This window comes from Littorina saxatilis, linkage group LG12, assembly GCF_037325665.1.
Source record: "Littorina saxatilis isolate snail1 linkage group LG12, US_GU_Lsax_2.0, whole genome shotgun sequence".
Lineage (NCBI taxonomy): Eukaryota > Metazoa > Mollusca > Gastropoda > Littorinimorpha > Littorinidae > Littorina > Littorina saxatilis.
The window spans coordinates 9743772-9758677 of record NC_090256.1 but is presented as its reverse complement, the minus strand read 5'-3'; the positions used below and the strand labels follow the sequence as shown (position 1 = coordinate 9758677).

General features: G+C 42.2%; 1 protein-coding gene and 1 long non-coding RNA gene across 2 annotated transcripts in view; both read left to right on the top strand.

The window, feature by feature from the left end:
- The window catches only part of LOC138981217 (ATP-citrate synthase-like), a 61359-nt gene extending 53101 nt beyond the window's left edge, over positions 1-8258 (top strand). Inside the window, exons 26-29 of the mRNA XM_070354064.1 lie at positions 161-274; positions 2297-2379; positions 2813-2889; positions 4007-8258. Coding sequence (XP_070210165.1) covers positions 161-274; positions 2297-2379; positions 2813-2889; positions 4007-4107 — 375 coding nt within the window. The 3' untranslated portion in view covers positions 4108-8258. The remainder of the gene's footprint in view (positions 1-160; positions 275-2296; positions 2380-2812; positions 2890-4006) is intronic.
- LOC138981220 (uncharacterized) overlaps positions 1-14906 on the top strand; it is a 357841-nt gene that overhangs the window by 304183 nt on the left and 38752 nt on the right. The gene's annotated exons all lie outside the window — the stretch shown is intronic.

The window sequence follows — 14906 nt, the reverse complement described above, 5'->3', positions numbered from 1 at the left end:
CAATCCAATCACATATTTGACAAAAATAAAGACATTGAAGGTAACTACTTCTCCCACATCACTCAGTGTCCTATGTTTGAATGAGTTTGGAGTTGGCTTACATTGGTGTGCTTCTGTATTTTGTGCATCTTGCTAATCTGTTTAATTGTTGTGTACACAGATAAATAACCCAGACATGCGTGTAGTGATTCTCAAGGAATACGTCCAGAAACACTTCCCTTGCACGCCGCTCCTCACCTATGCTCTGGAAGTGGAGAAAATTACCACGTCAAAGGTAACTTATTTTCTTTTTATTCTGTAAAGTGTACTTCCCTTGCAAATTAGGATGTGTTCAACATTATTTCTGGCAAAGATATAGAAGAAATTACTTGTGATTCTCTCTTTATTCCCCCCTCTGCTTCTTTCTCTCTGTAAACGTGTAGGGCTAGTTATTTTTCGGTAACTTACCCAACAACGAGCCTGAATCCTCGATAGCTCACAGGTTGATGAGCTAGACTTTGAGGGAACTACTTTAGCGATTGAAAAGTTCCGAACGCTCTAATGTACGAAATATACATCCCTCGACCAAACAATACAAACATACTGCATTTAAACTAGCAACTACAGGCTTGAACACATTAATCTCCATATAAAATCCATGAGTTTGGTTGTTTTCTAAATCCAAATCTAACGATCAGTGCAGAGAAACTCGCTTTGGATCTCTTATGAGTGCAAGCAAACTTCCAAGGCAAGTAACTCTCGTACTGTCTAGCGATAAGAGTAGTTCCCCTTCCAAATTTTCTGAACTGAGTTGCTTGGACAAAAGACTGCAATCCGACGGTTAGTTTTCGACAATATTTCATTTTATAAACGGATCACACGCAACTAAGTGCACACATCTTATCAATTTAAAGAACATATAGTGGTTTCATACATTATTTTGCCCCAGAAAACTGAACTTCATACAGTTTTTAACGTTGGAACACGGGTGCAAAAGTTCATCTGCTTGTCCCATTCGAACAAAGAACATTTCCTAAGCGATACCAAAACATGAACAGAACACACACTATCTGCCTTTACCGCCACAGCAGAATAACAACATAACTGTGTACTTGATTTTAGTCCAAAACAGGGAAACTGGCAAGAAGTGTTGACAGAATTGAATGATTTTCCCTGAACTATACAACCGCGCATTATTCAATCGCCTGCGCAGGTAGACTGGTTGAGTGAATTGGATTCGATCAAACTTTCGCACAAAAACTCCTCTTTTCTTTGAATAACTGTAGAAAGGAGGAATAAAGAGGTTACATACCTCGTCTCAGTGATTATTAAAAATAATGGTCTCAGTTCGCGGTCATGAAAAAGCTCGCTGAAGCTCGCATTTTTCATGATCCGCTAACTTCGACCATTATTTTCAATGTCCCAATGAATAATGTCCCTTTTTGACTCACATGCGAAGCAAAAGTGAGTCTATGTACTCACCCGAGTCGTCCGTCCGGACGTCCGTCCGTCCGGAAAACTTTAACGTTGGATATTTCTTGGACACTATTCAGTCTATCAGTACCAAATTTGGCAAGATGGTGTATGATGACAAGGCCCCAAAAAACATACATAGCATCTTGACCTTGCTTCAAGGTCAAGGTCGCAGGGGCCATAAATGTTGTCTAAAAAACAGCTATTTTTCACATTTTCTCTGAAGTTTTTGAGATTGAATACCTCACCTACATATGATATATAGGGCAAAGTAAGCCCCATCTTTTGATACCAGTTTGGTTTACCTTGCTTCAAGGTCAAGGTCACAGGAGCTCTTCAAAGTTGGATTGTATACATATTTTGAAGTGACCTTGACCCTGAACTATGGAAGATAACTGTTTCAAACTTAAAAATTATGTGGGGCACATGTTATGCTTTCATCATGAGACACATTTGGTCACATATGATCAAGGTCAAGGTCACTTTGACCCTTATGAAATGTGACCAAAATAAGGTAGTGAACCACTAAAAGTGACCATATCTCATGGTAGAAAGAGCCAATAAGCACCATTGTACTTCCTATGTCTTGAATTAACAGCTTTGTGTTACATGACCTTGGATGACCTTGACCTTGGATCAAGGTCACATGTATTTTGGTAGGAAAAATGTGTAAAGCAGTTCTTAGTGTATGATGTCATTGCTAGGTTTAGTTATTTGACCTTGACCCTGAAGGTCAAGGTCATGTAACGGTCAAGGTCAAGCATGTGAGTCGTATGGGCTTTGCCCTTTTTTGAATCATTACTTCCCTTTGTTTCTCAGATCTTGTTTCTCTTCTGTCTTGCAGAAACCCAACTTGATCCTGAACGTTGATGGCTTCATTGGTGTTGCATTTGTTGACCTGCTGAAAAACTGTGGTTGTTTCACAAGGTAAAGACAGTGTGCTCGTCTGTGTTTGTTTGTCTATCTTATCTGTGTATTTATGTCATGCTGGGTGGGGGGGGGGGGGGGGGGGGAGTAGAGAGAGAGACTAGGCTGAGGTATTCTCCTTGGATCCGCACATTTCCGAGGAAACCTGACTGGTTTTCCTGAGGAAGAAAAAACTATCTCTGAGGAGAAAAAAAATCAGATCTGTGTGTGTGTGTCACTGTCACTGTGAGTGTGTGTTTCTTCAAACAAATGAAAGTTGAATTTTCACCCTGGATGAAAAGTGATAGAGACTTAGAACACAAGTCTTGATCAATGTGCTGTGCTTCACTGTTCAGAAATAATAAAATGTCATTCCCGTGTCTCTTCTCTTTTTTCTTCATTCTTCGATGGTTTATTAGATCAAGCTCAAGCTTAAATATGTTCATGTTTGCAGGGAGGAAGCCCGTGAGTTTGTAGAGATGGGAGCACTCAACGCTCTCTTTGTCCTGGGGCGCAGTATGGGATTCATTGGTAAGGCATTAGTAGTCTTCTTCTTCTTCTGCGTTCGTGGGCTGAAACTCCCACGTACACTCGTGTTTTTTGCACGAGTGGAATTTTACGTGTATGACCGTTTTTTACCCCGCCATTTAGGCAGCCATATATTTTCACGGGATTATACGTGATCCGACGAGAATCAAAATCCGCCATATTGTTTTGTTCTGAACGCGTTTTCAATAAGTGCTAACAGTTTTACGTCTGTCACATGATTAACAAGCACCTCTACCTGGTAAGAAAATACACTCAACATTTTGAAAATACAGTCTGAGTGGAAAATACACCAACTGTTCCAATAAGGTAAACAGGCCTGACTCTGTAGTGGTTTTCAACTGTCCATGCATCCACACATTTTATAATAACAATAATAATAATAACTGGACACCCCCCGCGGGCTAGGGGGAGTCCCATATTGGTTGGGACGAGAAAGAATTTACCCGATGCTCCCCAGCATGTCGTAAGAGGCGACTAACAGATTATGTTTCTCCTTTTACCCTTGTTAAGTGTTTCTTGTATAGAATATAGTCAATTTTTGTAAAGATTTTAGTCAAGCAGTATGTAAGAAATGTTAAGTCCTTTGTACTGGAAACTTGCATTCTCCCAGTAAGGTCATATATTGTACTACGTTGCAAGCCCCTGGAGCAAATTTTTGATTAGTGCTTTTGTGAACAAGAAACAATTGACAAGTGGCTCTATCCCATCTTCCCCCTTTCCCCGTCGCGATATAACCCTTCGTGGTTGAAAACGACGTTAAACACCAAATAAAGAAAGACATTTTTAAGTGCCTAACCTATGGCTCTAGACCCTTTACAAAAGAACATATACAGAATAGAACAATTAGATGTACAACCTACATAAAGCAATTAAAACAATTGTAAAGGCGAGTAAAGAGAAAGTTTAATCACAGACAAAGAAGACTTGCACTAATACATTGACCTCAGTTTAGCTGTCTTTCTTTGCTATGAAGATAAACATCGCTATATCCGTTTTCTGATTTTTACCATTTCAATGAAATCGAAATACCCTGCACCTCTACAACCAACTTTAGAAACATCCACAAAATTGTTTTTAATGTGATGAATCTCCGTTTCAGGCCACTACCTTGACCAGAAGAGACTGAAGCAAGGCTTGTACAGACATCCATGGGACGACATCTCCTACATCATGCCTGACAGTGTTGATCCACAATTATAAAGACGTTCTCAACTTGGCCAGCTCCACGCCCATCTTCCCTTCACGCCACCCCATCCCCCCGCATACACATCCCCCCACATACACATCCCCCCGCATACACATCCCCTCGCATACACATCCCCCCGCATACACATCCCCCTGCATACACATCCCCCCGCATACACATCCCCCCCGCATACACATCCCCCCGCATACACATCCCCCCGCATACACATCCCCATCTACTTTCCTCCTCATATTTGAGCCGTTCTATGGAGTCCAGTAGGCATCAAGTCTGATTGAAACAATGATGACAATTCATCTCAACTTGACCCTTTTTTTCTGGACAAGCTTTAAGCCACCCCCTACACAAGCCTCATGCTTGACTGAATAAAGCTGCAGTGCATGTCTTCAATTTCCTATACCGTACCCCCACTTGCCCTTTACTGCCACTCGTCTCCCCTCCTTCCTCACCATCCTCCCTATCCCTCTCTCTCTCTCTCTCTCTCTCTCTCTCTCTCTCTCTCTCTCTCTCTCTCTCTCTCTCTCTCTCTCTCTCTCTCTCTCTCTCTCTCTCTCTCTCTCTCTCTCGCAGGACCCTCCACAGTTTATCTAAACCACTGGCCTGGAACCACTGAAGAAGACATTATGATTGTGATTCGTGCGTTGGCTTGACCAAACCATGCCAAAAGTTGTGATTCCTCTGGGGTACATTGCCAAAGGATGGTAATTGTAGGATTAGAATGATTATTGTCTGTATCTTTCATTTTGAATTTCTTTGGCTTGTAGGTGTTGTGAACATCACTGCTGTGGAAGAAAAGATGCATGGGTGGGATTCTTCCGGTGTATGCTGGAAATCCAGATTCGATTAGGCCACAAAAAAAATAGGTCTGTTTACGGTAACCCGACCGACCCTAGTTTTTTCGCGCGACCCTAGACTTTTTTTTGGCATTTGGGGGGGGGAAAAAAAAAATCTTGGGTTTTTTTGGCAAAATAACGTAAAAATATGATTTTTTGGGAAAAAAAAAAAAAAAAAAAATCCCGACCTACCGACCCTATTTTTTGGCCTATGTTACCGTAAACAGACCTTTTTTTTTTTTTTTTGCCTTATGGCTTTTTTTCTCTTTTTTTTCTTCAGGGTTCATGACATTTTTGAGTCCCACCTATGAAGATGGTTTGGACGGATGAAGGCTGGAGGATGTTTTTGCAAAGTCATTCCATTTTCTAGGTGCTAGGACCAAATGCACCCCCCGCGGGTTAGGGGGAAGAATTTACCCGATGCTCCCCAGCATGTCGTAAGAGGCGACTAACGGATTTTGTTTCTCCTTTTACCCTTGTTAAGTGTTTCTTGTATAGAATATAGTCAATTTTTGTAAAGATTTCAGTCAAGCAGTATGTAAGAAATGTTAAGATAAGTCCTTTGTACTGGAAACTTGCATTCTCCCAGTAAGGTCATATATTGTACTACGTTGCAAGCCCCTGGAGCACATTTTTGATTAGTGCTTTTGTGAACAAGAAACAATTGACAAGTGGCTCTATCCCATCTTCCCCCTTTCCCCGTCGTGATATAACCCTTCGTGGTTGAAAACGACGTTAAACACCAAATAAAGAAAGAAAGAAAAAGGACCAAATGCCTTTGTGTTGTACATGCTGATGTTGTTAAGGACTTTTGTTAGTTTGGTGCGTTTTGTAATTTGTTTTGAGAAACTTATTGTAAGAACTTCTACTGATCACTGGAATCATAAAATCAAAAATCGGAATTTGCGTGTTGAATATTTTGGAAGATAGTTAATGGGAACAATGTAACATCTTTGTGCGTACACTTACTGTAGAAGCCTGTTTTACAAAAATGTACTTAAGGCTGTACGGCAAACAGGATAGACAAAGATATCACATATTTCAAATCAATAGTCATGTAATTAGTTGTTTTGTGTTGTTTTCAAAATAAGATGAGAGATGGAGACAGACTAGCACAGAATGAGGTTGAGTTACTAGAGACAGACTTCATATAACACCACAGCATGTTATACAGGTTTATTGCAGCCTGATGCATTGTTCAATAACAGTGAGTGTTCACATAATGCGTGGTATTTGTTTTCAACCATTATTATTATTATATTTTTGCATGTGGGAAATTTACATGATACTTTCATCAGTAAAACACATATCCTCGACATCACATATTGCATGTACAAATAACTTTTTTTGCCAGAGGGTATATGGCAACACATGGAGGGTATATGGCAACACATGGTAATTTGTTGTCAGGATGGTTGGTTGCTTACTCCTCTCTCCTGTGAGCGCCATAGACTCATCTCGTATTGTAATCTAATCCATTCTGCTGCTGCGTTAGAATAGTCAGGGTTATTTTGGTCCTGCATGTTAATTTACACAGCATGGAGTATGGAAAGTTTGTGGAACCATGCTTACAAATCTTGGCAAAATTATTGTGAAAACATAACTGTGTTATCATATGGTACCATGTTGAGTTAGTTTTCGTGTAGGTTACTGTTGATTTGTTCTCTCATAAATCCTTGTCTTTTTGTTCTGATCTTAGTGTGCATGGTTAATTTATTGATAGAAGGATGTCAGTTTTCAACAAAGGATCATTGTAACTACTTTAAAGAGGGTGCACATTGGGTCTAAGCAGATATCTGGAACAATTTTTAGTTTTTTTAATTGGTTGAGTTGTCTTTCTGCAGGCTATACCGCTCTTCTCTCATTGAACAGGGAGACTACTCTTGATTTAACGTTGTTTCTTTAAAGACACAACAGGTGAAAAATGGAAAGAAATTGTACACAGCTACTGTCTTGATTTCAGTTTTTGTTATTTTTTTAGGGATATTAGGCAGCCACCTTTCCTTTTTATGAAAGTTTGACTGCTTAGCTGGCTTTGTTTTTTTTTCAATATGGCTTTATTGCAATTTTTTTTAAGGTTTTAGAATTTTTTTAAATCTCTGTACAGCTGTACATGAATGTTAAATGTTTGTAATATAGTATTGAGGCCTTAGAAGAGTAAAAACCCTCTTTTTGTGCAAAAGTAGTAAACTTTATTATAATGGTACCACAAACATTTTAAATGATGTGTACATGTACTTCTTTTTTATTATCTTTCTATTTTTTTTGTTTCTTGAATTATAATATCCTTCTTTCTAGGTCAACTGAATGCTGTAATTACATGTTGTTGCTAGCTTTCAGTTAGTAGGAAGCTACCTGAATTTCCAGGCGGTGGGATAGTAAAAGCAATGGAAATGGAAATATTGCGAATCTTGCTCTCGCGAGTCTTAGTTGTGCTGCTGGTTAATTCTCATCATTGCAATATTTTATTCATTTTTTTTGTAAGCAAAAATTTGGAAAATGTGGATGTTTTTGTTCTCCATTCCCCTGGAGCAAATTTTTGATTAGTGCTTTTGTGAACAAGAAACAATTGACAAGTGGCTCTATCCCCTCTCCCCCCTTTCCCCGTCGCGATATAACCTTCGTGGTTGAAAACGACGTTAAACACCAAAGAAAGAAAGAAAGAATGTTCTCCATTTGTTGTTGTTTGGTCATTTCCCACATCCCAGAAAGACTACTTATCAATTATTTCATAATTTGAACATATTTTTGCTGACGGACTTGCTTTTGTTTGTTTTTTTATGTGCTGAGTTTTATTTATTTTTGTTGTCATATATTCTGTCAACATTCTTTTTGATGTTGATACCAATTTGAAGAGCTATTTATTATCAGTTTATAATTTTGTTGATGGTCTACCAACATTAAGTGGCCTTTTTGTTGGTAATATTTAATTTACCTGCTATTGGGGTTGAAACACATTCTTTCAGAGGTATGTTTTATTTGAGCAAAGACTGTTTAGTACCCTTTACAGTCTCTGATTTGAGTGTTTTGATTTTTTTTTTTTTTACTTGTACATTAGGTGTATGGTAAAATTCCACTAAGGTAGTTTCAATAAAATTATAGCAATGAATGTGGAGTCGATGTGAGATGCAGTAGTATACTTTTTGTAGAATTTTGCATGAAACTGTGTTGTTAATTGTACAAATGCTCAGAGGTAGTCGTTTTGTCATGAGATTTTAGATTATTACGTATTGTTGTCAGTTAGAAAGACTGATGTCACTTTTACAGGGTTGTTGCACATAGAAGGTTTTGTTAAAATAGAGGGTAAAAATAGCCATCTGTGTACTGTTGACTTGTTGTGTGTCTATGTGTGTGTGTGTCTACGTGTGTGTGTGTCTACGTGTGTGTGTGTGTGTGTGTGTGAGTGTGTATGTGTGAGTGTGAGTGTGTGTGTGTGTGTGAGTGAGTGTGTATGTGTGAGTGTGTGTGTGTGTGTGTTCACCGGGCAAGAGAGGGGAGAGAGAGAGAGCTGAACTTAAATTTGAAAGGATTAAGGCAGGCATGGGAATTGTCCGCCGAACGGCGGATTTCCGCTGAATTTTTGTTTTGTTCCGCCGAAAATGCAAAAGTGTCCGCCGGAAAAATAAAGGGGGGAGGCACACACAAAAAGCACCGGTTACTTTGGTTTTTGCGGAAAAGCCTGCGAAAACTTTCCGTACTTTGTTCACGCACTGCCACCGCCCGCCTCAGTTATTGAACTTTTATGTTTGAAAGTAAACCAGATTGCACAGATTGTGTTACAAGCTACATTTTCCTGTTTGTCTCAACAGATCAATTTTTTTACAAATTTAAACCATATAATACATGTATATATATTTTTTCTTAAAAAAAGCAAAAATTGGTACATTTTTGTACTAAAAACTCTGATTCTAAAAACAGAATTTAATGGCAAACTTGGAGCTTCGCGTCTTCAGTTATAAATTTTCCGCCTTTTTTACAATTTTCAATTCCCATGCCTGTTAAGGTTTTAGGCGTGGCTTTATATTCAAGTATTATAATCATATTTAACATATATATATATACAAAGAAAAGATACGAACAAGTGTAATCAAAAGAAAAGCAGAGAGACACAGAGGCTGCCTGACAGACAAGACTGTACAAACTCACACACACGCCCACACACCACACACACACACCACGCCCACACACCACACACCACGCACACACACCACACACAACGCCCACACACCACACACCACGCCCAAACACCACACACCATGCACACACACCACGCCCACACACCACACACACCACACACCACGCCCACACACCACACACACACACCACGCACACACACCACACACCACGCCCACACACCACACACCACACACCACGCCCACACACCACACACACACACCACGCACACACACCACACACACACACCACGCACACACCACACACACACACCACGCACACACACCACACACACACACCACGCACACACCACACACACACACCGCACACACACCACACACCACACACACACACCACGCACACACACACACCACACACCACACACACACCACGCACACACACCACACACCACACACACACACCATGCACACACACCCTACACACACCACACACACACACCACACACACACACACCACACACACACCACGCACACACACCACACACCACGCACACACACCACACACCACACACACACACCACACACACACACATACACCACACAAACCACACACACCACACACACACACCACACACCACACACACACCACACACCACACACACACACCACACACACACCACACACACACACCACACACACACACCACACACACACACCACACACACCACACGCACACACACATCACACACACACACCACACACACACACCACACACACACACACCACACACACACACACCACACACACACACCACACACACACCACACACACACACACCACACACACACACACACCACACATACACCACACACCACACACACACACCACACACACCACACACACACCACACACACACACCACACACACCACACACCACACACACACACCACACACACACCACACACACACACCACACACACCACACACACACACACCACACACACACCACACACACACACCACACACACACACACACACACCACACACACACACCACCACACCACACACACACACCACACACCACACACACACACCACACACACACACACACACACACACACACCACACACACACACACACCACACACACACACCACACACACACACCACACACACACCACACACACACACACCACACACACACACACACACACCACACAACACACACCACACACCACACACACACACCACACACACACACCACACACACACACCACACACACACACACACACCACACACACCACACACACACACCACACACACCACACACACACACCACACACACCACACACACACACCACACACACACCACACACACACACACCACACACACACACACCACACGCCCACACACCACACAACACACACCACACACACACACCACACACACCACACACACATACCACACACACACCACACACACCACACCCACACACACCACACCCACACACCACACACACACACCACACACACACACACCACACACACACACACCACACACACACACACCACACACACACACACCACACACACACACACCACACACACCACACACACACCACACACACCACACACACACACCACACACACCACACACCACACACACACACCACACACACACACCACACACACACACACCACACACACACACCACACACACACACACACCACACACACCACACACACACACCACACACACACACCACACACACACACACCACACACACCACACACACACACCACACACACACACACACCACACACACACACACCACACACACACACACCACACACACACCACACACACACCACACACACACACCACACACACACCACACACACACCACACACACACCACACACACACACACCACACACACACACACCACACACACACACACCACACACACACCACACACTCACACACACCACACACACACACACACCCACACCACACACACACACCACACACACACCACACACACAAACACACACCACACACCACACACACGCCCACACACCACACACACACACCACACACCACACACACACCACACACCACACACACACCACACACCACACCACACACCACACACACACACCACACACCACACACACACCACACACCACACCACACACCACACACACACCACACACCACACACCACACACACACACACACCACACACACACACACACCACACACACCACATACACACCACACACACCACACACACACACCACACACACACACCACACACCACACACACACCACACACACACCACACACACACACCACACAAACACCACACCACACACACCACACACACACAGCACACACACGCACCACACACACACACACCACACACCACGCGCACACACACACGAAGAGTTCGTCATCAGTCTCTTATTTCTTTATTTGTGAGTATTTTGGACGGGTTAGAGGAGGGGTGAAAGAGAACACAGTTCATATTCAACAAACGGCAGACATACACCCCATCAACACACATACAGGAGAAACAACCTGGATGAAACATGAGTCTTGGCATTCATTTACAAGTCGTGTGATGCGAAATAATACATTTTGTCAATCTGTTGAACTCACAGAATGAAACTGAACACACTGCATGTTTTGCCAATACCTGTCCCGCTGTCGTACATGTGCATATCATGGCTCGCTGTTAGCTTGAAGTGACTGATAAGCAAGTAATGCGCAGTAGCTTTAAAACCAAGAAAACGTTCTTTTCTTTATTCTTTTTAACTTTCTGAGCTTGTGTTTAATCCAAACATAAGGTATCTATTAACATTTTATTATTTATTAGAATTTTGAGATTTTTAATAACCCAACTCAACTCATTCTTAAGCTTCCAAGCTAAAAGGCCTTCCATTAGTCCGGGCTTCGTTGAAGATTGCTTGATTAAAATTTCAATCAATTCGATTGGAAAATGAGGGTGTGACAGTGTCGCCTTAACTTTTACCAGAATCCGGGTATGACGTCATCAAAGACATTTAGCGAAAAAAGGGGAAAAATAGTCTGGGAATATCATCCGGCAGAATTTTTATTTATTTATTTTTATTTTTATTTACGAGGATTTATATCGCGCACGTATCTCACCACACAAGGCGACTCAAGGCGAATGTCTACCTATTAATGCCATGTGAGATGGAATTTTTTACACAATATATCACGCATTCACATCGGCCAGTAGATCAACAGCCTATAGGCGCAGCATCCACCTTTCACGGCCTATTATTCCAGGTCACACGGGTATTTTGGTGGACATTTTTATCTACGCCTTTACAATTTTGCCAGGAAAGACCCTTTTGTCAATCGTGGGATCTTTAACGTGCATACCCCAATGTAGTGTACATTTATGTAAAGTTTCATGAAGATCGGTCGAGTAGTTTTCTCGGAATCGCTCTTCACACACACACACACGCATACACCATCACCCTCGTCTCGATTCCCAGTCTGTGTTAAAACATTCAGTCACAAGATTAGTTGAAGAGGTACAATTTTTAATAAAATGCAAGTAAACAATACACAAACACTCAACGATATATTTGAACTCGCTCAATTCAACATTTCAGCGGAACAACATGTAATCAAATACACATACATTGAATGATACATTTAAACTTATACAATTCAATCATTTAGCGCTTAAAAAAAAACCTGTATTTGAGAGAAATTTTACCTTTTCACTGAGGAAAAACAAAAACAACAAAAAATACACCAACAACAACTGTGAAACAAAAAGAAAAGGGGGTCTTTGTTGACTTGAAATAACGTATTCCATCCTTTGGGTTAACAATGCTTTTTTGAAAAACTTGTGTCTACAAACACACTTTCATGAAATGTTACAACGCATTCAAGAAAACGTTTTTTTTTTTTTTAAAGTGGTTTATACTTTTCGGATGATGCGAACAAAGATTATTGTTGAGTTAGGATTAAGTCACTGTACTTCCTGCATAGCAAGATAAAAGCCCCAGAAAATGCACTACTGATTTGTTAAATCCAACAAAATCTGCCAGATTTCTAGGTGCCTGGACCTGGGTAGCGCGACTCGTAAAACAAGACTTTATTGCGGAAACACAAACATCATCAGTTCAGGATACGTGGACTAGGTTTAGGGATATGCTAACCTCACTCATGAGCAAGTACATTCCATCAAAAAGAATTAGCGGTGTCGTGGCAGCCCGACCCTGGCTCACGCCAAAAGTTAGGAACCTTAACAAGAAGTTACAGCGCATGCACAAAAAGGTCAAGAATAACACAGACGCAAGAACACAATACACCAAGCTAAAGACAAGAGTCCAAAAAGAACTTAGACACGCCTACTGGTCATACATTAACAACTTGATTGACCCACCATCTGTGGCAGAGGGTGCCCCTGCCAAGGGCGGTAACCAGAAAAGATTCTGGAGTTACATTAATAAGTCACTACGCAGAGACACAACTGGAGTCTCTCCACTGAGGGACCCAGCTAGGGGCATGCTGTTCTCAGCAGCAAAGGATAGAGCTAACATACTCAACACACAGTATCAGTCAGTTTTCACACAAGAAGATCTACAAGGAGACTTGCCCACTCCCGAAGGATGTCCTTATCCATCCATGGACAACATCAAGGTCACGGAAGAGGGTGTTTTCAAACTCCTCGTGAAGATAAACCCTCACAAGGCTTCCGGTCCTGATGGCCTTCCAGCTAGAGTTCTCAAAGAGTGCGCCCACCAGCTTGCACCACTCTTAACTGTAATGTTCAACAAATCACTAGAAGAAGGGGCAGTCCCCGAGGATTGGAGACGAGCGAACGTCTCCGCCATTTTTAAGAAAGGAAGCAGGCACGACGCAGCCAACTACAGACCAGTTTCACTCACTAGTTTATGTTGTAAGCTCCAGGAACATGTTATTACCAGCAACACCATGGCCCATTTAGAAAAGCACAAGATCCTAACAGACGCACAACACGGCTTCAGAGCACGCCGCAGCTGCGAAACTCAACTTCTGACTCTCACACATGAACTGGCCGCAAGCTTAGATTTAGGTAAACAGACAGATATGGTAATATTAGACTTTTCTAAAGCGTTCGACCGTGTCCCACACCGTCGACTCCTGGCAAAATTAGACCATTACGGCATTAGGGGGACCACCCACAAATGGATTGATGCATTCTTATCAGGCAGAACCCAACAGGTAGTTGTAGATGGTGAAACATCAGACCAAGTCCCAGTAGTGAGCGGAGTGCCACAAGGTACAGTAATGGGGCCCCTTTTGTTTCTCCTCTTCATCAACGATCTCCCAGACAAACTCATCTCTAAAACCAGGTTGTTCGCAGATGATTGCATTGTCTACAGGGAAATTAGAGACATACAGGATTGTAGACTCCTTCAAAGTGATTTAAACACCTTGTCACAATGGGAAAGGACTTGGGGTATGGAATTCCACCCACAGAAGTGTAGTGTTTTGACTTGCTCCAGATCACGCAAGAGAACCACCTTTGACTATGTTTTGAAAGGTTTCACACTAGAGCAGACAACCAGTTCCAAGTATTTAGGTGTAGATATCTGTAGTGACCTTTCATGGAAGTCCCACATCGACCGTGTTACCAAGAAAGCAAACGGCGTTCTCGGATTCCTGAAAAGAAACCTACGCACAACCAACAAGAAGACCAAGTCCAACGCATACTTCACGCTCGTACGACCACACTTAGAGTATTGTAGTGCAGTTTGGAACCCGCACACCGTAGAGATGACTAAAAAGGTAGAACAGA